Source organism: Vigna umbellata, chromosome 1 (assembly GCF_029865625.1).
Source record: "Vigna umbellata cultivar VRB3 chromosome 1, Vumbellata_1.0, whole genome shotgun sequence".
Classification (NCBI taxonomy): Eukaryota; Viridiplantae; Streptophyta; class Magnoliopsida; order Fabales; family Fabaceae; genus Vigna; species Vigna umbellata.
Genome location: NC_142165.1, coordinates 11,754,175 through 11,774,213, shown reverse-complemented (window position 1 = coordinate 11,774,213; position 20,039 = coordinate 11,754,175). Strand labels below are relative to the sequence as shown.

General features: G+C 32.7%; 1 protein-coding gene across 3 annotated transcripts; it reads right to left on the bottom strand.

Moving 5' to 3' along the window:
• Window positions 1-1,292: 1,292 nt before the first annotated feature.
• On the bottom strand, window positions 1,293-15,914 carry LOC124843563 (Rho GTPase activation protein (RhoGAP) with PH domain-containing protein). Of its 3 annotated transcripts, none has more exons than XM_047320336.2 (22): window positions 15,331-15,912; window positions 14,228-14,264; window positions 13,720-13,796; window positions 13,250-13,320; window positions 13,091-13,169; window positions 12,832-12,976; window positions 12,481-12,600; window positions 12,250-12,327; window positions 11,740-11,795; window positions 10,438-10,507; window positions 9,516-9,603; window positions 8,345-8,588; window positions 7,722-7,943; window positions 5,332-5,664; window positions 4,973-5,025; window positions 4,673-4,733; window positions 4,507-4,590; window positions 3,611-3,724; window positions 3,357-3,523; window positions 2,876-2,945; window positions 2,208-2,411; window positions 1,293-1,908 (listed from the first exon to the last, which is right to left on the bottom strand). In XM_047320336.2, exons 1-22 carry the CDS (start codon window positions 15,382-15,384, stop codon window positions 1,723-1,725), a joined length of 2,613 nt encoding a protein of 870 aa, XP_047176292.2. In that variant the 5' UTR covers window positions 15,385-15,912; the 3' UTR covers window positions 1,293-1,722. The 3 variants fall into 3 exon arrangements, with proteins under 3 accessions (XP_047176292.2, XP_047176293.2, XP_087951134.1); XM_047320337.2 differs by having other exon boundaries at window positions 4,973-5,022; window positions 15,331-15,911; XM_088095008.1 differs by having other exon boundaries at window positions 1,829-1,967; window positions 15,331-15,914.
• Window positions 15,915-20,039: the final 4,125 nt, after the last annotated feature.

Sequence of the window (20,039 nt, the reverse complement as noted above, 5' to 3'; positions counted from 1 at the left end):
ATTTAGTATAGTGTGAAATTAGGCTTTCAAGGGAAGATAGGGATGCTTTTATTTTAAGTGAAATTTGATATTGTTGAGTTAAAATTGCAAAATAGTTTAATTAATTTAATTTATGATTTTTTTTTAGCTGAAATAAGAAGTTAACAAATTTTGAAAATCTATAAGTATACTTAAAATTTATAATGACACATATTGCATATTCTACATTAACTTGTAATTTTATTATTCTGAATCAAACCCACAAATGAGAATCAAATTTTATCATAATAATTATTGTTATTTACGAGGAAGGGTGAATATATGGATATATGAATAACAAACTTTTTTGTGCAATAATAATTAATTAGCTTAATTAAATTTATGTCTTCTAAAAATATAAAAAAATTTTAATTAAAAAGAAAGTGTCTATTGAAATTTGTTTTTCAATTGCATCTTTATCATTTAATTTTTATATTTTATTTTATTATTGTAATATGGTTGTTATTTTGTTTTGTTATCTCATTGTTTTTTGCATGATAAAAATATGAAATTTTATTACTAATACAAAATAGTATTATTTTAAAAGAGCTTTTATTCTTTTAATCGGTCTAGATGATAATATAAAACTTACAAAGAAATATAACAATCTTCATTATGCATGCTATTAATTAAATTGATAAAAATTACTTATCATTTTATATTATCAACAATATCTTCTTATATTTATCACTAAATTTTACATTTATTAACACATGCAACACGGATTTTATCTTCCTAGTAACTGACAAATTAAATGTCAGACTTAATAGTAAAACATAAGGATTTTGAGTATACAATAAACCAAATCTTTTTGATAAAATTCAATACAAAATATTCAAATTTATGAAGTATTAAAAGTTCAGTTAAGCCTAATTAATTTGCAAGTTCACTGTTAAACCTACCAACCTTGTGTGTTTGATATGTCCATTTAGATTAGACCTTAGACTTGAAATTTCGACAGGAGTAACATAAGAACCAATTAAAAATAAAATATTTTTTATAATTTGGCATATTTTAATATAGTCAATTTGAAAATGTATAAAAAATGTTTAAATAAACTGATAGGTAACACAGCATAGTTAGCTGGTACAATAAATAAGGGATTAAAGAAATGAATCATGCTAACTATAAATAAGAAAACAAGGTTGACAGGAAAATTGTATCTCGTGATCAGAGAAAAAAATTCATACTGTCATGAGAAAATCCATTGTTGATACAAAGTTTTGTTGATTTTCTTTAGATGATTTTAAGAAAAGCAGAATAGAATCTGAGCGTTGACCACAAACAACTTTGTAGATACACATCAATCATTCCACAGAGGTAACAAACTGGCAATTGTATGTTCCTATGTACAAAGAATTTGCCAAAACAGTAATTAAAATTTCCTCACTTGGGTTGGCTGTTCAACAACAAAATTCCCCATCTATTGACATATAATATAATTACACGAAATTCCATCCCCACCCTAAAGAAACAAAAGAACTCAAATGTTATTAAAAAGGAAAGAAAGCCTTTCATTTCAACTCCAATGAACTTCACTACCAAAAGAAGAAGAAAAAATTAAGTAGGAGCCAAGAGAATGAAGCAGAAGAAGTGCACAGACCATAAGGGATACAAATATATGCAGTAAGTCAAAGACTGAAAGGATATACATGTCAGCCAAAATTCTTCCACAGATTTTATGAAGCACACCTATTTGGCCAGTCAACTCCATGATGGTGATGACGGTTTATAGACAAAGTCTTGGGAAGTTGTAGAACCATAATTCAAATCAAGGTTATGGAGTTGTTCCATCAGCTGGGACCGCCGTTCCTTGAAAAAATCGAGACGAGTGGTTAACTCTACTAACGTTGAAGATGCTACAGATGGATGTCTTGCATATTCACCCACCTGAAACCAGTTCAACTGGGTCAGTTCCTAATCATCTCCATTCAGAAAGCAGTCAGATTCTGCCATAATATACAAGTAAAATCACACGTCGACTATAAATATGATCAAATTATAATATAAAAATAACTGTATACCTCATCTTACAAACTGATTTTGTAAAGTTAAATTAAGATAAAAATTTACTTTCTAAAAAGTACAGTACTCATGGCACTCGTATGTGTCAAAACTGATAGAATGATGTTACCGGAATTTTGCATAAAAAACACTTTTTGAAGACATTTCTTTATCTGAATGCTTACCTCTGCTGCCCTTGAGGTGGAGGGCACGGAGGCAGAGTCGACAGCACCGAGATCGTCTACGGACATGCTTGTTGATGCCTCAGTGCTTTTTGAATCACTAGGGCTTGACTCTACAAATTGCTTTCGAGAAGGCTGCCTACTACCATTACCAGATGCCAATACTTGTCCTTTGATATTTCTCCAATCAGTGCCCATCAAATTCTCCTGCAAAAATGCAAAAGGCAAATTTCACTGTTGTTTGAGTGCTTTGAACGATGAAATATATCATCCAAAAGTAATGAAGTAGTTTTATCATAAAAAAGAAATAATAAAAACAGACAGGGTATGAAATTAGAGAAAAAAGTGCTCTCTACCCAGGGATAGAAATACCATTTCCACCAGTAATACACCAAATTCCCCAATTTATAGAACCTTCAAATACCATTTCCATGGTAATAACGAGTACAACAAGGAAAAGAAAATAACAAGAAAAGTTTTTTCTTCATTAATGGGGTTCATTATGGAACTACCTTTTGTAATCATGTATCAAGCATCAACTTAAGCAATTACTTAAATACTAAAAGGAAGTTATTGAAAAGGTTAGATTAAGGACACAGAGAAGATTCAACCTCCTTCCTGGCTGTTTTTCCTTTAAATTTTGATTGTGAAATAGACTATATAAAACACACCTCAGTTCTTTGTTTCCTTTCATGATTACAGAAGGCCAGGGTTGAATCAAAATCTTGCTGAAGAAATCTCCTGCATGAGTGAAAAAATAAGAAAAATAAATAGCTACAAAAGAATGAAATAATAAGTTCACATGGATTTCAATTAAAAGGCCGATCCCATAAAAGAATGAAATAAGTGCAGCAAGAAACTAGTGTTTGGCTAGGATATTGAGTATCAACTCAAGTGGAAAAAAAATCAACATTTCATCTCCATGTTTTAAGAAGTTTTTTAAACGCAATATTGAGTATCAACTCAAGTGGGTACTTGGTCTTTTGAAGTTGGTAATATTCCAGTACATTTAAATTGAATTTGGCATCAAATTCATGTGGAACTGCACCCATTTTGAAATTTGAAGAAAATCAAAAAGCTTTTGTAATTAAATTTCCTATATCGTAGATTCTTCTTCTTGGTGTTAGAAATAACATAGGTCTGCATACTCACTGTTGAGGATGATTCTGGGCATGTTGGTATCGATCACCCACATCAGTAAGTGATCCATAGTGATGCTGTCGTTGCTGATTAAGTTGATGATGGAGTTCTGCAACCTTCTGCTTCAATCTGGCCACGTCGGCTTCGGCAAGTGCTATCTCTTCCAGTTCAGCCTTTGTCTGTATATTAGCATGCTTAGTAGAGGTTACTGAGAAAGACACCAAAAGTGAAAAAGAATGGTAAACATTACAAGAATACAAAAGCACCTTGGAATCCATGCCACGTGAATTGGAAAGCTGTCCTGAAGACATACTCAAACCTACTTCCAATGCAGCTCTAAGATCCCTCTCAGCTTGCAACTGTTCTTGCAATCTTGAAACCTGTAGATTAAAAAATCAGTGGCAACTTATTAAGGGCCAAAATAAAAAAATTTATATAAAATATGACAGAAATATAGCCATGAATGTTATTTTTATTGTACTTCAACTCTGGCTAGAACCATGATTTCTGATTAGCTAGGTAGTTTAATGCATTTTTATTGTTGAATGTTATTTTTTACTTGATATTTTTTTAATATCTTTAGCTATTTTGTGTTTATTTCACTGCCTTTCAGTCATTTTTTTTTCAAATGGATATACGACCAAAAGAGAGATATGGTATAACTTTTTGCAAAGCAATTATAAATCCCGAGCTTCAATCAATAGAAATACATCTCCAAAGGAGCTTTAGAAATTCCATAGAGTTCAAAAGAAAAAAAAAATCCCAATGAAGAAAACTCTTCCATATGTAAAACACTTTTAAATTATAATTTTTTTGAGCCGCCATCAGTAGTGTGAATTGTATTCTATCCATATCATAAATCATTGTAAAGTGGTTACATTTTTAGCAACCAATATCTTTCATAGATTATAGTAATACACAATAAAAATTCTTTAGACCACTTTTGGTTTTTGAAAAGAATAATTTACCCAATTTTAATTCAAGAGGGTTCAATATCTTTAGAGAAAAAAGCTGAGCAAATTATTTCAAGAATGCCAAACCCAAGAACGTCTAGAAATCACACATCACATTAAAAATAAGCAGCAGAGCACAGGAGAGACTAGTAAATAACATTTAAATGGTCTCAATTCATAATGGAAGGAGATAAATCAACAGTAAGTACATCTTGCTCAAGTGCCAATCGCCGCTCATGCAAAGCCTGCTTCCTTCTCTCTAAGCTTGCTTGTAAAATTGCATTGCCCCTAGCCTAAAATGAAAACAGGACCAATTCCGTTAAAATGTTCTCATTATATGCTTTGGCATAAAATAAGTAGTCACAAGAAATCTACCTCCTTTGCAATTCTGTGTTGCAAATCACTTTTTGCAATCTCTAGCCTCTGAATAGCAAGCCTACAGACATCAATACCATCACAGTCATTTGCTTTCAAGGAATAAAATAGAAATCACATGACGCAAGGAGTCAACAAAACAAGGCTGTTAAAGCTGATGAAAATGCCAACCCATCGTCTAACACGTCCAAAACATCCATGAAAAGGGATCAAAGAATAACTCCAAATTCTAACAAGAAATATAACCCAAGAGAGCACACTACTATACAAAGAAAAACAAAGTCAAATCTAGTATCTTACTCCTCTTCTCCAGAAGAATCAACTGACTCCACTGATGGTGTCTTCCTTGGCTGCTTAAATCATAACAAATTATCAGAAGTCATGTATTTACCTTAAAAATGATTAAAAGAAAAACTGCAAAAACTGGGAAGAAAAATTTTCCCCTCATAACAAAATTTAAGTACATCCACTGCTAACATATTACGTCTGCACATTTTACTCGCTAGCTTATTGCAAGTATATTTTGTCACATAAATGTCCCATTATCCTACAAATGGTTGTTAGTGTAATTGTTATTCCTGTAATAAACTCCCACTATATACCAACTTAGATCTCTGACAAATTTGTTAGGGAGTAAATGGTCAAAAATAAAAACTCACATTGCTCCTTCCCCAGAATGCTGACCGCTTAGAACTGAAACTAGCGCTACTTGCTTTACCAGTTTGCTTCACAGATCCTGATTCAACCACAGGAATGGGTAAATGGTTGCCAGGGTCCATAGAAGATAAAATCTCACCCATAGATCGATAAGATTCAGTGGAAGGCAACAAATTTGAAGGATCATTTTCATCAACTGGGTTTTCACTGCCCTTTCTTTGCTTGTTCTGATCCTCAGTCAGTGGGGTATCAGGAACAGCATTTAGATTAGCATTTTCTGTCTTAGCATGGTTACTACTGGATGATCCAACATCAGAGTCATCACCTCCAAATGCCTGCAGGAACACAAAGAAGAATTTAAGAGGATAGGGGGAAAAGAAAACAACATTGTTAATCACAGCAGATGATTATTCAAAATAAAGTCTCTATCCCTAGCCTGATAAAATTTCCACATAAGGGAACAGTAGCAACATAAGTAGCTTTATCTCACTAGGTGAAGTTACATGGATCACACAATTCTTGGATATTATTCACCAAAACATGCCATCTACTCCCCTCACCAGTGGCATTCAATGAACTTTGTTGCCCATGCCCAAACCACCTTGACCAATCATCTGTCATTTTTCCTGATGAATCACACTGATATCTTAAAGTATAAAATTATTCCATATCGTATCTTATTTTGTGGACCTGAACATAAAATTAAATAGTAACATACTCATTTATGTTATTTCCACAGTTTTCTCTAGTGCCATTATAGCCTAACTTTCAATATCATAAAGTAGCAAATTGTATTATATGATAAAAATTCTCACTGAGTTTGGCAGATATTTTGAAATAACAAATGACCTTAGATGATTTTCTTCATTTTAGCCACATAAATAGTATCATGTGCACGAAATTTGAAATATTAATCCTATATACCTAAACCTCAAAGCAATGGTATGACAACTTAGCCATATTATTTTGAACTGTCATTTGCGTCTCATTTCTTACTAAATTGCAATGCATAATTTGTGTTACTCAAGCTCAAGTGAAAACCCTCTGATTCCAATGACTTTCCATCTACAAAGGGCAATTTTAGAGTTAACCTCAGCCGTTAATGTCAAATTATACCATTTGCAAAAAAACATGCATTTAGGGCCAACCTCACACACACACACGTGTGTGTGTGTGTGTGTCTTGATCTCACCTCCTGGAGATCTCAGACTGTCAGTTACTACATTATACATGCCTTGTATAACTTGGACACATATCACTTGAATATCTTTCCTTTTTAAAGCCATATAACACTTCTCTTGCCCTTGATTACATGCTTTTTCCAAGTCAATAAAAACAACACAAGTTTCTTTTTTTGCCTCAGTACCTTACCATTATGCCCCTGTAGAAGATAAATAGATTTTCCCCTCAGTACCTTACCATCTACCTTCTGAGCTTTCTCTTCAAACCGTATGTCTTAATGAACTTCCGTAATGTTAATCCTGCTTAAAATCATGGTGCCCACCAACACCAAAGACTTACCTAATAAGAAACCAATATTCTAAGAACCAAAACTAATCAGGCACTCCTAAAATAGCTTCCTTAGGTCCAGAAAAATGTTAGGACTCTTTTCTCATTTTAACACCATTTTTGAGGGTCAATTTAGTGACCCTAGCTCATTTAAAAGTGTACTTGATTCATACAAAACATTACTTCTAGGAAACAACTTAAGTAGCAAGAATATCCAAACAACTTAAGTAGCAAGAATATCCTATTGAGTGATTCACGTTTGGGGTTTGAACAAGTTTTATCAACCAAACACAACCCTTCTCCTCCACTCAATCTTGGGACTGACTGTGGCTAAACACAGTACATTACCAACATACCTTAGATGATTTAGGTTTATTAAATAGATCTCTCCTATATGACTATATCATGAAAATATTCAATTCCCTTGCTCGTACAAAAATGCAACAACTAAATCCAAAGCTGTCAGGCCCAACATATTTATTGACTCACCCATTGGCTTGTAAATATTTGTAGTGAAATGACATTCCCATCCTAGTCTACTCTAAAGAGTAATATTGGGAAAAATATAAGAACAAACTCATGGTTGATTAATCTCCAACGCAAACAGTATGGCACAGAATCAAAATTATGCTCAAGTTAAGGAAAAGCTGTCCTTCCCCTCTTCCCAAAACAGAAGGATGAACAAGGGTATGAATGACACTTAACCACAAAATTCCATGATCTAACTGATATGTGATGCTAATGAATCTGTTAAGTTAACAACCACACAGTCTGTAGAGGTTTTCTCACTCAGGTAGATTTATGTAGCAAGGAGCATTTAATTTCAGGTTTCATTAAAAAAATCAGACACAGATGACAGGATCGATAGAACAGAGGAAATAACCTTGTAATCATAAAGATCACTGCCAGCATAACCACTACTTTCACTCAATTTTCCACTCTGAACACGATCAGCATCTTCATCTGTCTCCTGATCAACTTCATTCTCTGCATCATGGTAACCATTTTCTTTCACATCTACATTATCATCATCGGTTGAATCTTCACTGCCACTATTTTCAACCCGAGAATCTGCTGACATGGAACATCTCTGTATATTTTCTTCCTGAAACAGCCAACAAAAATTAGGTTGCATTGCTCAAACATGGCATGAAAATAAACACTTTTAGACATTTAATTTTAGCTACATTACAGGAACAACCTATGCTACAAGAGGTAAAACCATTTTAGCTGAGCCTACAATCAAAAGATCAAAGTTTATACAAAGAGTTAACTTGATTGACCAGTCCCACAGAAAAATTTTATAGTACGTTTCACATGTTTGATACAGACAAATGAAGCTAATATAATTACAAAAAGAAAAACTGAGCCCGCAAGTAATTAGGATACCTCGAATTTAAATAAAACATATATGCAGCCACTAGAAGTTACTGTTCCTAATTGGAAGCATACACAAACCAGGAAACAATTAATCAAAAAAGTACATGTTGATTGAGAGTTTCTCACATCAAATATATTCTCATACTCCTCCAACAAAGTGGTAATAATGGCTTGAGCATTATTAGCAGCATTGGCGGCAGCAAGAAGCTGAGCTGAACTATCACCACTGACATCAAATTCATCCTCCAGCTCACACTCTCCGGCTAGCAGAGGTCGCAAAAGCAAGGGTGCCATGCAAGCAGCAACAGCAGATTGAGTCATCCTATTCTCTTGAGAATGAGAACCGATTGTGTGCATCATCTTCAGAATTCTGCAAAATATTACGGTATTTGTTTTGTTAGTGCAACATAGCTATTAGCTACTGCACATAGACATAATAACTGTAACAGGGTATTCTTCATCACCGAATATTATATAGATAATGTTAATAAATGGATTTTGATAATGTTAAGAAATGGATTTTTTAAGTCTGACTCAACCCTACAAAATCAGCTTGTAAGATGGAGTTTACACTCACATATATACTATAAATTGGTATTATCTCTAGTCGATCTGGGACTTCCAACACACTTCCCTCACACCGATGTATATGCATCTCATACAAAAAACTAGGCATTAATGGGTGATCTTATAGCGATCCAATAGCGGGTGGAATGATATGCTCAACAAACACAAATCTCTCTAACATAAACTCTAACCTATGGCTTTGATATCATGTTAAAAAATAGATTTTAAGCTTAACTCAATCTCATAAAACCGACTTATAAGATATGGTTTGTAACCACGTATATACTTTAAATAAGTCTTATCTCTAATCGATGTAAGATTTCCAATAGAGAACAAATTTCAGAAAAACTGAGGTGAGCTTGAGTTTAGTTTGTCAGATAAAGATAGTGAAACAAAAGTTTTGAAATCTTCATTTTATTGTATCTATAAGAGGTTTTTTCTCAGGCCACATAAACCTGAACAACAAAATATAGACTCTCCCAAAACAAACAGATTCTTATATTCTTATTCTTATAATTTACAAAAGCAAACCAAATAACAATCAAGAAAACCCAGTTAACATTTTTAAATATATGTTTTTAATTATTCTACAATACGAGGATGACATACAGTGAATGAAGGAAAGAGTGTGTGGGTGTGGGTGTGAGCGTGAGTAGACTGTACAGTTGCCAGTGGGTATGAGCGTGAGTATACTGTACAGTGGCCAGTTAAGAGGAGAGAGAGAGAGCACCTTTGTAACAATCGGCGATTTGGCTCAGGAAAAGTCTCCAATATAGCACATCGCATTGCATTAATCCTAGCTTCCTTACGATCAATTTCTTGCAAAATGAAAACAATAACAATTAACTTAAGCATAGATTGCACCTAAAGAACCCAAGAAAAGAAACAAAATAACTGAATGATATTCATGAAGGAAAATAGCAAAACCATTAGACAGATGAACATAGGCAGTTTAGCTTATTCCATACATGATCCGTGCAAAGTTATAAAAAGGGGAAAATGGGTAAGATTCAAATTGGACTTCTGTGAATAGTAACTGCACCAAACATCCACTTTGGTCTTCATGTTTTTACCAAAACCTTTATAGCCAAAACTACTCCAAGGGAGGCAACTTTTGCTCATTTTATGGTGCTTTCACGATAAAAAATCATCTATATCACATTAACGAAATAAAACACTACAGAAATTGCACTAAAAAGATTTCATCTACATGCACGTCTCTATTTCACAGAAAATCTTTAACAATGACAGTTGATTTCTTAAATCAATATATTTTCAAATTTCAAACATATTCCATACGAAAAAAGCAGCAGAGAATAATGTAATTTCATTCACCTATAACAGGAAATTATGGAGGAACGGTATAAAATATTTAAAGTATCAGTGAGGATAGTTCTTGCTAAGTTATTTACCTCTAAAAGACATTCAAAATATGTCCAGTTGTTCAATAATTTTCATTATATAATCAAATCTAGATTATCTGAATATAAGATTCTTTATTAAAATCCTTTAATAAAAAAACATATAAAAATAAAATCAAGAAAAAAAGGTAAAAAGTATATAGAGAAATATGCATCATTACAAAAGAACAGAAACCACCTACTGTCAGAAGCATATGGTTATAAGGAGCATAAACATAGAGCTCAACTTACTATAAGCCTCCAACAAAGCAGTGCAGCAAGAGGCAGGAACTGGAGAGGAGGGAAGCTCCCTCAGAACATGCTGTAAATACACCCAGTGGACTGTCATTAAATAAATGCACAATCCAACATTCCAACAGAACATTTTAAAAACACAGGATTTATATTAATCAGATTGATTGTACCAAAATCACAGTTGCTTCCAAATAAGGCTTCTATTAATCTCTTAGGCTGATGAAAGAATGCATGATTGATTTTATGACCTTTAGGTCTTAATTATAAGCACAGGGAAACTATGAAAAAAAGTGGAAGTTCCGGTATTAATAAATTTTACAAAGTAAGCCACATTTAGTATGTAGACTAGTATCTAATACACGATGAGTTGATAAAAGGGAGTTTTTTTTAATAAAAATGAGTGCTAAGGCATCACAATAATGAATTAGAATTCACTAACTCCGCTCATGTCATTCAGGCATATTTGGTTTACTAATTGCTGATGCAATTTCTTTTAGTTAGAAGCACACAACAGCCCTATAGGTTGGTCCTTTAGCAGTTCTTGTTAGTGTGCTCTTTAATAGCCGTCAAACAATAAAATCAGAGACAAGTTATGCTAAAACCTATGTCTGAATGGAGTAATTGTATTGTACTAACTGTACATTATTAGATCAGTTTCTTGTAAACCGGAAATCAAATCCTGTCAAATCACAACACGTCAAATATATAATATTTATTCCTGATTCTCGACACTCCTATTATGATATCCATTATGCAAGTAGAGTTGGTTTTCCAAAGACTGCTTGTAAGAAAATTACAGTCTGATAATAGAAATCTTATCAAAATTGAACTCACTTTTACGTCTTTTCTTCCCTGTTCAGCATACAGTCTCTTTCCTGGTTTTTACTCGGTACACATGCAGAGGGACTGCACTCTTCTAAACTTATAGCTAATGTCATTGTCAATTTTTGCTTTGTTTTACACTCAATTGCTGCTATGTTTAAGGAGATTCTTATATTACCCCAATGTGTAAACTTCTTTCTACTTCTAGATGGTAAAATTAATAGGGGGGAACTTTATGGAATTCTTAAAATTTCTTATGCATAATGAGGTCCATAATTTTTATTTTACCATTGTTGAATGATGTGTGGGTTAGATAGCCTTGCCTTTCCTAATGTTTGTAGGAAAATTTAATATTAGATTGAGGACTTTCTAATCCGAGATCTAGTATGTATGCTCCACATATAGTTTATTTGCTTTTATTTTCAAATACGTATATTCATTAATAATGAATTATTAAAAAAAAGCTAAAATAAATACCTTAACACAGTCACCAACAACATGAGCATCCTCCTCAGCACCAAATTCAGTCTTGCCTGGAAATATCAATTAAAAATAGGGCATTCATAGGTGGCATCCATCAGAATATAAATCCATAGATTAGTCCAAGTGTTTAAGCCTGAAGTCATTAAATATCTCTCACCAGCAGAAGGGTTAAACCAAGAAAATAGTCATAATATCAGTCCAATATCAAGGGCAGCTGATACTAAAAATGACTCCATGCTTACTAAGTTATAGCTTTTAAATTGGATGGCAAGGAAAACTACTGCAGAACAACATAACTTGAAGAGGTACGCTATGCTTGGTTAGTTCATTTTGTCAATTTGGATAACTGGGATATATGAAAGTTAGATTTCCTTTCTTCCAAAATTTTTTCTCCGCTAGCTGCTTTGTTGAAGCCAATTAACTTTATTATAATGCTATCTTTACCAACGACCCACCATCTTCAAATGAAAAGAATGCCAGGGTTTTTAAGAAAACTGTGTGTACCTTGTTCGTATTCTTGAACTCTCCTATCTACTTCCTCAACATCTGCAGACTGCCGCAGTATTCCTTCAACTTTAACTCCTGCAAATTCAAAATGGAAAAATCAGTAGGACTCATCACTGAAGAATAAGGTAGAACTTTTTTAATGCATTCAACATTTTTCTTTTCCGTTACACAGTCAGACACATGGAAGGATGTGAAATGAAACGCAGATGTAGTAGAAGACCAACTTACCATACTTCTCTAGAAACCGAAGAGCTTTCTCAAGAAAAGATGGACCTCCATCAATATCTTCTAGAGCTAGCAGAATTGGTCTTCCAACAACCAGAGACTTAATTGGGCGCTTGTCCCTCCCTGGAAACACCGCAAAAAATATGGTGAAAATGAGGGCAGATTTTTTTCAATAAGATGAAAAAATAACATGGATGACAAAAATCTGCACAATCCTATTAATAAAATCTTGAAAATTAAATAAGAAAAAACAAGCATAATCATACAGAATCAACAGCAGAATTGACATATAAATAATATAAGCTAATAAACATTAAATAAATAAATAACATTTAATAAATAATGAGCACATACATTGATGGAAAGATCCTTCAATAGAATCACTAGCATCACTTCGAAAAATCCCATTGTGTCCCATAACAAGGGCAGCATTTGGTGCCTGTGCAAGGGCTTGTTCAAGAGCTGTCTTCCATTCAAACAGGTCTTCTGATGTCTCAGCCTGATATTTCAAAAAACAATCAGGGTTTATATGGCCCAACAATTAATAATGCATTTAGAAGTTGTACAAGTGAATTTTATTCTCATTTTCTTAAAAATATAAAAAATAAAACACCTTAAGGGTGAATGCTCGCCCATCCCTTCCATCTGGAAATAATACTGTAAGAAGCTTTTTGTCTTCTCTAACAACAACACTGGAAAATAAAATTCACAATTTTTACACAGATTCAACATCAAAATTGACAACTACATATCATCAATGTGTCAAACGTACCTCCCTGAATTGTTTAAGTCTATACCCCCCAATGTCAGGTTTACTTCACCCCCTCTCTGTGGAAGGGCAGTCTGCACGATCAATCAAAGTAAAGAAAAAATTATAAATAAAGACAACAGAAGTAACTCTAAAATATTTGAGTAAAAGAAATCAGCACCAATAGGTAAAGACTTTTCTAGTATTATCCAATTCTCTGTTGTCTAAGCCATATCTTACTCTCCATTATCCAATAAGAATTGTACAGTAAATATAATGCCATTTTACAAAAAAAATCAAATCAGCACAAAGTGTATCCACAAAAATGCCCATTAGTTCGTCTACCAAGAAAGCTTAATCAATCACCATATTAATTTTTGTCATGATCTGCCACCATATCTGCTTAATTGAGAGTTGAATCACATAAAACAACAGAGGAAAAAGAAGACAAAAGATACCAAAAGAAGAACGAGAAAGATTTAAGAGATACTGACAGGATCATTTTTGAAGAAAACCAATGACGTGCGTGTGAGTATAAACCATCGCTTCTTCCAAGACTTCCAACCTATTCCTACAGAACATCAAAATGGGATAACACTGATAAATTCATATACCATTGATTTATTCAGAGATAACAAATGCAAAACCATGGAGAACAGGTGTGTCAGATACTTCGCATTAGTAGCTCAAAACATTAGGTTAGTGGTTACCTATCTGTTAGTTATTTTAGTGGGTACAGTTGGTAATGTGAGATGCTTGGTAAAGTTATTTTTCCTAAAAATAAGAAGGGGTGTTTTGAGGAAGGGATATACGGTCACTTTGTGTCAGGATTGAGGCCAATGTACATTTACAGGTGCAGAGCCTTGAAGTTCTACAAGTTCAATCAGTTTTATTACTGATTCTCCTTAGTTCTAACTAGAACCTACCCAAAAATCTATACTGTCGAGAAAATAAGAAAATAAACAAGAAAATGTATGATGTGGGGGGACAAAGATTACCAACCTTTTGAAGATATGAAAAGCGGCCCACTCTTAAAAACCTGCCGAATAGAAACATCAGTTAGGAACCACAAGGTATGTTCTGACTGACTTAACTGAAATAAAACAAGTTTGATCAAAATACATAACACCCTACCTCCAAATCCAACTTAATACTTGGGGAAATAAATACTAACATCATCCTATTTATGGACAGGGGATATCAAGATTGTAGTTAAACAGTGGAAACACAGGCGCATTAGTACTTGTGTATCCACCTTTTTCTTACCCACTAAAATCACACTTACCAAAATCAAAATAAAAACAGATATATAGAAGCACATTTATCAAAATGTTGAGTAAGGGTAAAATTGTACAAAAAATCTGTACAACGAAAACAGTTACAAAAATTAGTATCCCATTTATCATAGCTTCTTCAGATTTGTCAACTACCATATATGTTTTCACTGCTATTTCTTCATTTTGAGAATGTAGTTCAGCAAACAGGTGAGTCAATCAGTTCTAATTAATGGGCTAAAATGCTCAATGTTTTTTATTTACATTTTTCTCACCCGTCCATCTGTTACGTGCATACTCATCCTCCAGACTGTTAAACCCCTTCTTTAGTTTAACAAAAGAATAAACAGATATATATATGAAATCTGAGGCAATAATCTTAGCTTTCAACATGTCAGCAATTATCAATCACATTGCCCACATAAGTCCCTTTCGTTGCCACAAAATTATAAACACAAACAAAAATTCAAACGAAACTAAAAGAAAACCAATTATATTGAGCAAAATTCAATTAAAGTAACGTAACAGTCCCTGCTATGAAATCAAAGTCCTAATTTTAACTGGGACCAAGAAAAAATACACTCTGCAAACATTCCCTGATCAATTCTCTAAAAGAAAAAGAAATCACCGAAGCCAAATCCCACTTCCATCCCCAACATTGCCAAGGAAACTAACACAAATAAGGGCCAAACCAAACGTGTCCAGTTCAGTCAACAAATCAGGACCTTTATCTCAAACTCAATTTTTCATTACCTAAAGTCTGCATTGGACTCAACCAAAATTTGCAACAAAAATTCAAAATAATCTCTGCCGCTCCAAAGCAAAGCATACCGTATTAGAAGCACCAGGTCTCGGACGCTCAAAAGCCGCTAAAGAAGCAGACATTTCCACACAAACGCAGTATCACCGAACAAGCAGCATTGCCACTAACTTCAAAACCCCAAACACCCCATCAACCCCAAAAGGAAAATCAAACTACGTTGTCAATCTCTCAACATTTGAAAACCCCCACAAAACCAATCACAGTTCCCTGTTGAGTCAACCCATCGGAGAGATCCCCCAGTGAGTTCCAACCCAACAGCAAACCCACCAAAATCTCTGAGATCTGACCGAAAAGTCCCAACCTTTCAGCGCCTAGGGTTAAAAAATTCCAACTTGATTCTATCTCCACATGAACCACAAAAGGGGCAAGAACTCTCCCCTTCCGGGGCTCAATTTTCCGTCACTTTTTCGGCGATTTTCTCGCACTTTCTGGGGAGATTAGGTGGGAAGAGGAAGCAACAGTGGTTGTGCGGTAATGTGAAAATTCTTAAGAGAAGGGTTCCTTGCTTTTCACCTACTTCTGGTGTCTGAGTGTGCTTGGGAAGGTAGAGAGAGAAAGAAGGGGTAGAGAGAGAAAGAGAGGGAGAGAGGGTAAGGGCATTGGGTCCGATATAGTCAAGTTTAAGTCTTGTCAGGTAACTGTCCAATGAAAATTTGCCACGTCAGCAACATACCAGAGTGAGTGCTTGTAAATTATGAATGTTACCTAAACATATAAATAATGGTCTTATTTGGATGGTTGGATTTTGGTTTTGGATGCTCTTTCTAATTCAAAATACACTTACTTCCTTAAATTTTGTTTGTACCATTCTCTATGAATTAAAAGCTTTCACGTAAATGTTTTTTAGTTTGCATAGATAAATATAGATAAAAAAAGTTTCATTTGTAAATTTTACAATAAAAATTCATTTTCTTAATTTGGAATGTTTAACTCTTTTAATTAAAGTTTGAGGTTTTGAATATAGAGTTTTTATTAAGATTAATTAAATATCAAATAAAAGTCTCGGTATTTTCTAACCATAAAAGAAATAGCCCGATGGTCAATTTTGGTTACTATGGATTATTTATGAAAATCTTTGTGTGTAAATAGAAATTACTCATACTATTTTTTACTTTTTCTTTCTAATTTTGACACGATTCTCTTCACATGCATGTGTTACTAACAACATTTGAAACCTACATAGAAATAGATACTTCTATATATGTAAACTAAACTAGTTCAGTTGAATTTCTAAAAATGGTTATAACTTGCACTTTAATTTCTATCTAATAATATTGAAGGTAATTTCAGTTATATCACTATCAATTCAAAACATCTATTCAAAATAATAATAAAAAATAGCACATAAATTCAAAACACAAATTCATGTGTATATATGATTTAAAAATGAATAAATAAACTAAAAATTGTGCAAATTTTGCAACAAATGGAAAAATAATTTGGGATGTGATTGCCTCTTCTGTTGAGCACATGAACCTCTAACCCCTATCATGGAAACCTACAACACATGATTTTCTATTTTCTATTAGTTTTGTTTAAAAGGGGGAAAATGAGGTTTATGATGAAATGGATCTGTACTTGGTAATTCAATATATGTTTAACATCAATGTTTATGATAATTAATGCAATGAAGAGCATGTTTGGAGTCAACTCACATTAAAATAAATGCTTAATTGTAAAATTAGGAAATTCAAACCAAATATTATTATGGCAACCACAAATTTTCCTTCAGCAAAAAATATTCTTCAACCAATGGTTTGAAGACATAGAGGTCACCTAATATTGATTAAAATATTTAAGCAGAAGCAAATCATGATTAAGGGTGCCATGTTATTTTAAACACCATAATAAGGAAACTGTTTAAAGAAAAGATGAAATGTTTGCACGTGAAGTCTCTTTGTTTTTTCTTAAGAAAATATATATTAACAGCATCAGAATTGATTTAGCATTTCAAAATTCAACTCGAAAAGTGTGAGAATGCAGAGAAGATGATGATAAAAAGTTTATTAATTATCTTATTTCAGCTTCTTTTCTGCAGAAACAATTTTGAACAGTACAAATGGATACTGTTTTGTTAATCAAGATGCCAGTGAGGCATTCACACAAAAAGCATTTGCACAAGTTTTTTTCTTTTATAGAAAAGGGAAAAAAAAGATGAAAAAGGGATGAAAAAGAAAGAGCACATAGTCATAATTATGGCTTTGTATTAGTGTCATCTACCCTTCTTTATTTGTATTTCTGTGGTCTTTTTCATTATGAATTATGAAAGAGGTTGCAAAGTTAAATTGGTCCATTAATTGAACCTTTGCTTACACTGCAATGAACACAACCATTGCAAATATTCATATTATACGTAGTTATTCTATAGGTTAAATACAGATATAAATCGAAATTAAGATTTTTATATGTTTTAAATTTTAATATGCTTACATTTTAAAATATATAAAATAATATATATAATTGTTCTATCACATTTACTAATCTTATATAATTCATGAGTCCTTATTTAAGACAATTTAAATATTATTTTCTCTTAATACGTTTTTTAAAAATAAAACTGCGATAGTTTTAAACTTTAAAACGACAATACTTATGGTAATTAATCTTAATCATGTCATGAATTTGAGATTAAAACAATAATCTATTCATTTAATTAAATTATATTAAAAAAAAGTTTAAATATTATTTTCCTCCATTTACCTTTTAAAATATTTTTTAAAGAGAAAATTATAATAAAATTTTAGACTTCAAAACGGAGGATACTTATTGAAAATTATAATGATAATTAATTCTAATAATATCATGGATTTCAGATTAAAATCATGTCAATTTATTTAATTAAATTATGTTAAAAAAACAGTTAAAATATTTATTCTTCCATTTACCTTTTGAAATATTTTTTAAAGACAAAATTATAATAGAATTTCAGATTTTAAAACGAACAAATGAAGATGAAGATCATGATGAGAGGATTTAAAGTGTGTTTGTGTGTGTGATTGAAAAGAAGAGAGTTATAGAGGGGTGACTGGTTGTGGAGGTAGCAGGTGAAGTGGTGTTCTGGACAATTTGTCTGCTTCGGTTAGAACAATGAAATGATGAAAGAATGAGTGAATGAAAGAGGTTAGACTTAGTAGGCTTTGTCTTTTGGGTACCTTTTTTGGTGTCACATTCCTACACCATCATCTCTACCTCATGGTGGTCCAAAATCCTAATCTAAACATGTTCTATGAACTTGCTACACAAAAGTTGATACACAAAAAATGGTTAACAAATTTTAACCTATTCATTTTTATATGCATCAAAGCAACTTACTTTTATAGACAAAATGTTTTCTTACTAAAATTTAACTAATGTTTGGACACATAGCTTACTTTAAAAACACATTTTTTTTTTTATAAAATCAAAGAAAAGAAAGTTCCCCAAACATCTGAATTTGGTTGAGTGTTACTGGGAACAGCAATAAAAGCAGTTACGCATTTTTGTTCTAAAGTAAAGGAAGCATGAAGTGGTAGTCCTTTTAATAAGTGAATTCTTTGGCCAAACTTAGCAATGGCATAAATTAGGGAGGGAGAGGCTATGAAAGATAAAAAGAGCAAAAAGGCATAAAGTTAAAATGAGGGGAAACATGTTACAATTAAAAAAAAAAGTATTTTGTTAAATACTTTATCAAAAATATACGAATGTTTAATTTAAAAATAGTATTTGCAAGCTTTAAATGGGTTGTCTTTTAGGAAATATTATTGATCATACATACCTAGTGACAAAACTTGATCATTTTTAGGGTTAAATATGTTTTTAATCCCTACATTATCAAGCGATTTTATTTTTAGTCTCTCTTTTAAGATAAGGTACTTTTTGGTCCTTCTCCTTTATAAAAACATAATTTTTCGTCCTCAAAAGTTAAAGGCGTTAAAAAGAAGCTGGCTAACGGTGGAATATTACGTCAATTTTTTTCTGCACTGAGTCAATCTATCCCTCACCGTAGTCACCATCTCCATTCGGTCATCATTACTATTCGGTCATCATAATCATTCGGTCATAACCAATACCGTTCGGTCACCAACACCATTCAGTCATCATAATCGTTCGGCCATGAACGGTCATTACCGTACGGAGAGGGATAAATTGACTCAGTGTCAGAAAAAAATTGACGTGACACTCCACCCGTTAGTCTGTTCAGCTTCTTTTTAACACCGTTGATTTTTGAGGATGAAAAATTACGTTTTCCTACCGGAGAATGACCGAAAAGTACCTTAGTTTGAAAGAGGATCTAAAAACAAAATCGCTTGATAGTTTAGGAACTAAAACCATATTTAACCCTAATTTTTATCCAGAATTATTTTTATGAACTCAAAAAATTACTTACTAAAATAATTATCCTTTTAAAAATTTATTAGTGAGACTCGATACTAATGAAATTAATGTAAGAATTCGCATTATTTTCAATTAAAAATCTTAAATTAATGACTTTATAAGTCATTTATATTTTTATAACTTATATTTACGTTTGAATTTTCAACCTATAGAATTTTCAGCATGTAACAAAACATAATAACTTGGGACATTATGAGTTCAATCTTTATCAACTAGGTCAACTTGTGTTGGCTTGATCATGATTCCTTGTGCATAGAGTACAAGAAGAAGAGTTTCCAAAGAGAGAGATAACTCAGAGATTGGAGCTATCCTTTTTCCTAACCTCATCTTTCATGTCTTACAT

Coding starts and splice junctions, on each gene's coding strand:
- LOC124843563 (XM_047320336.2), bottom strand. CDS start 15,384: ATGTCTGCTTCTTTAGCGGCTTTTGAGCGTCCGAGACCTGGTGCTTCT. Junction 12,601..12,831: donor TGAAGGATCTTTCCATCAAT/GTATGTGCTCAT, acceptor CGGTGTTTCCAG/GGAGGGACAAGCGCCCAATT. Junction 3,524..3,610: donor CACGTGGCATGGATTCCAAG/GTGCTTTTGTAT, acceptor GCTAATATACAG/ACAAAGGCTGAACTGGAAGA.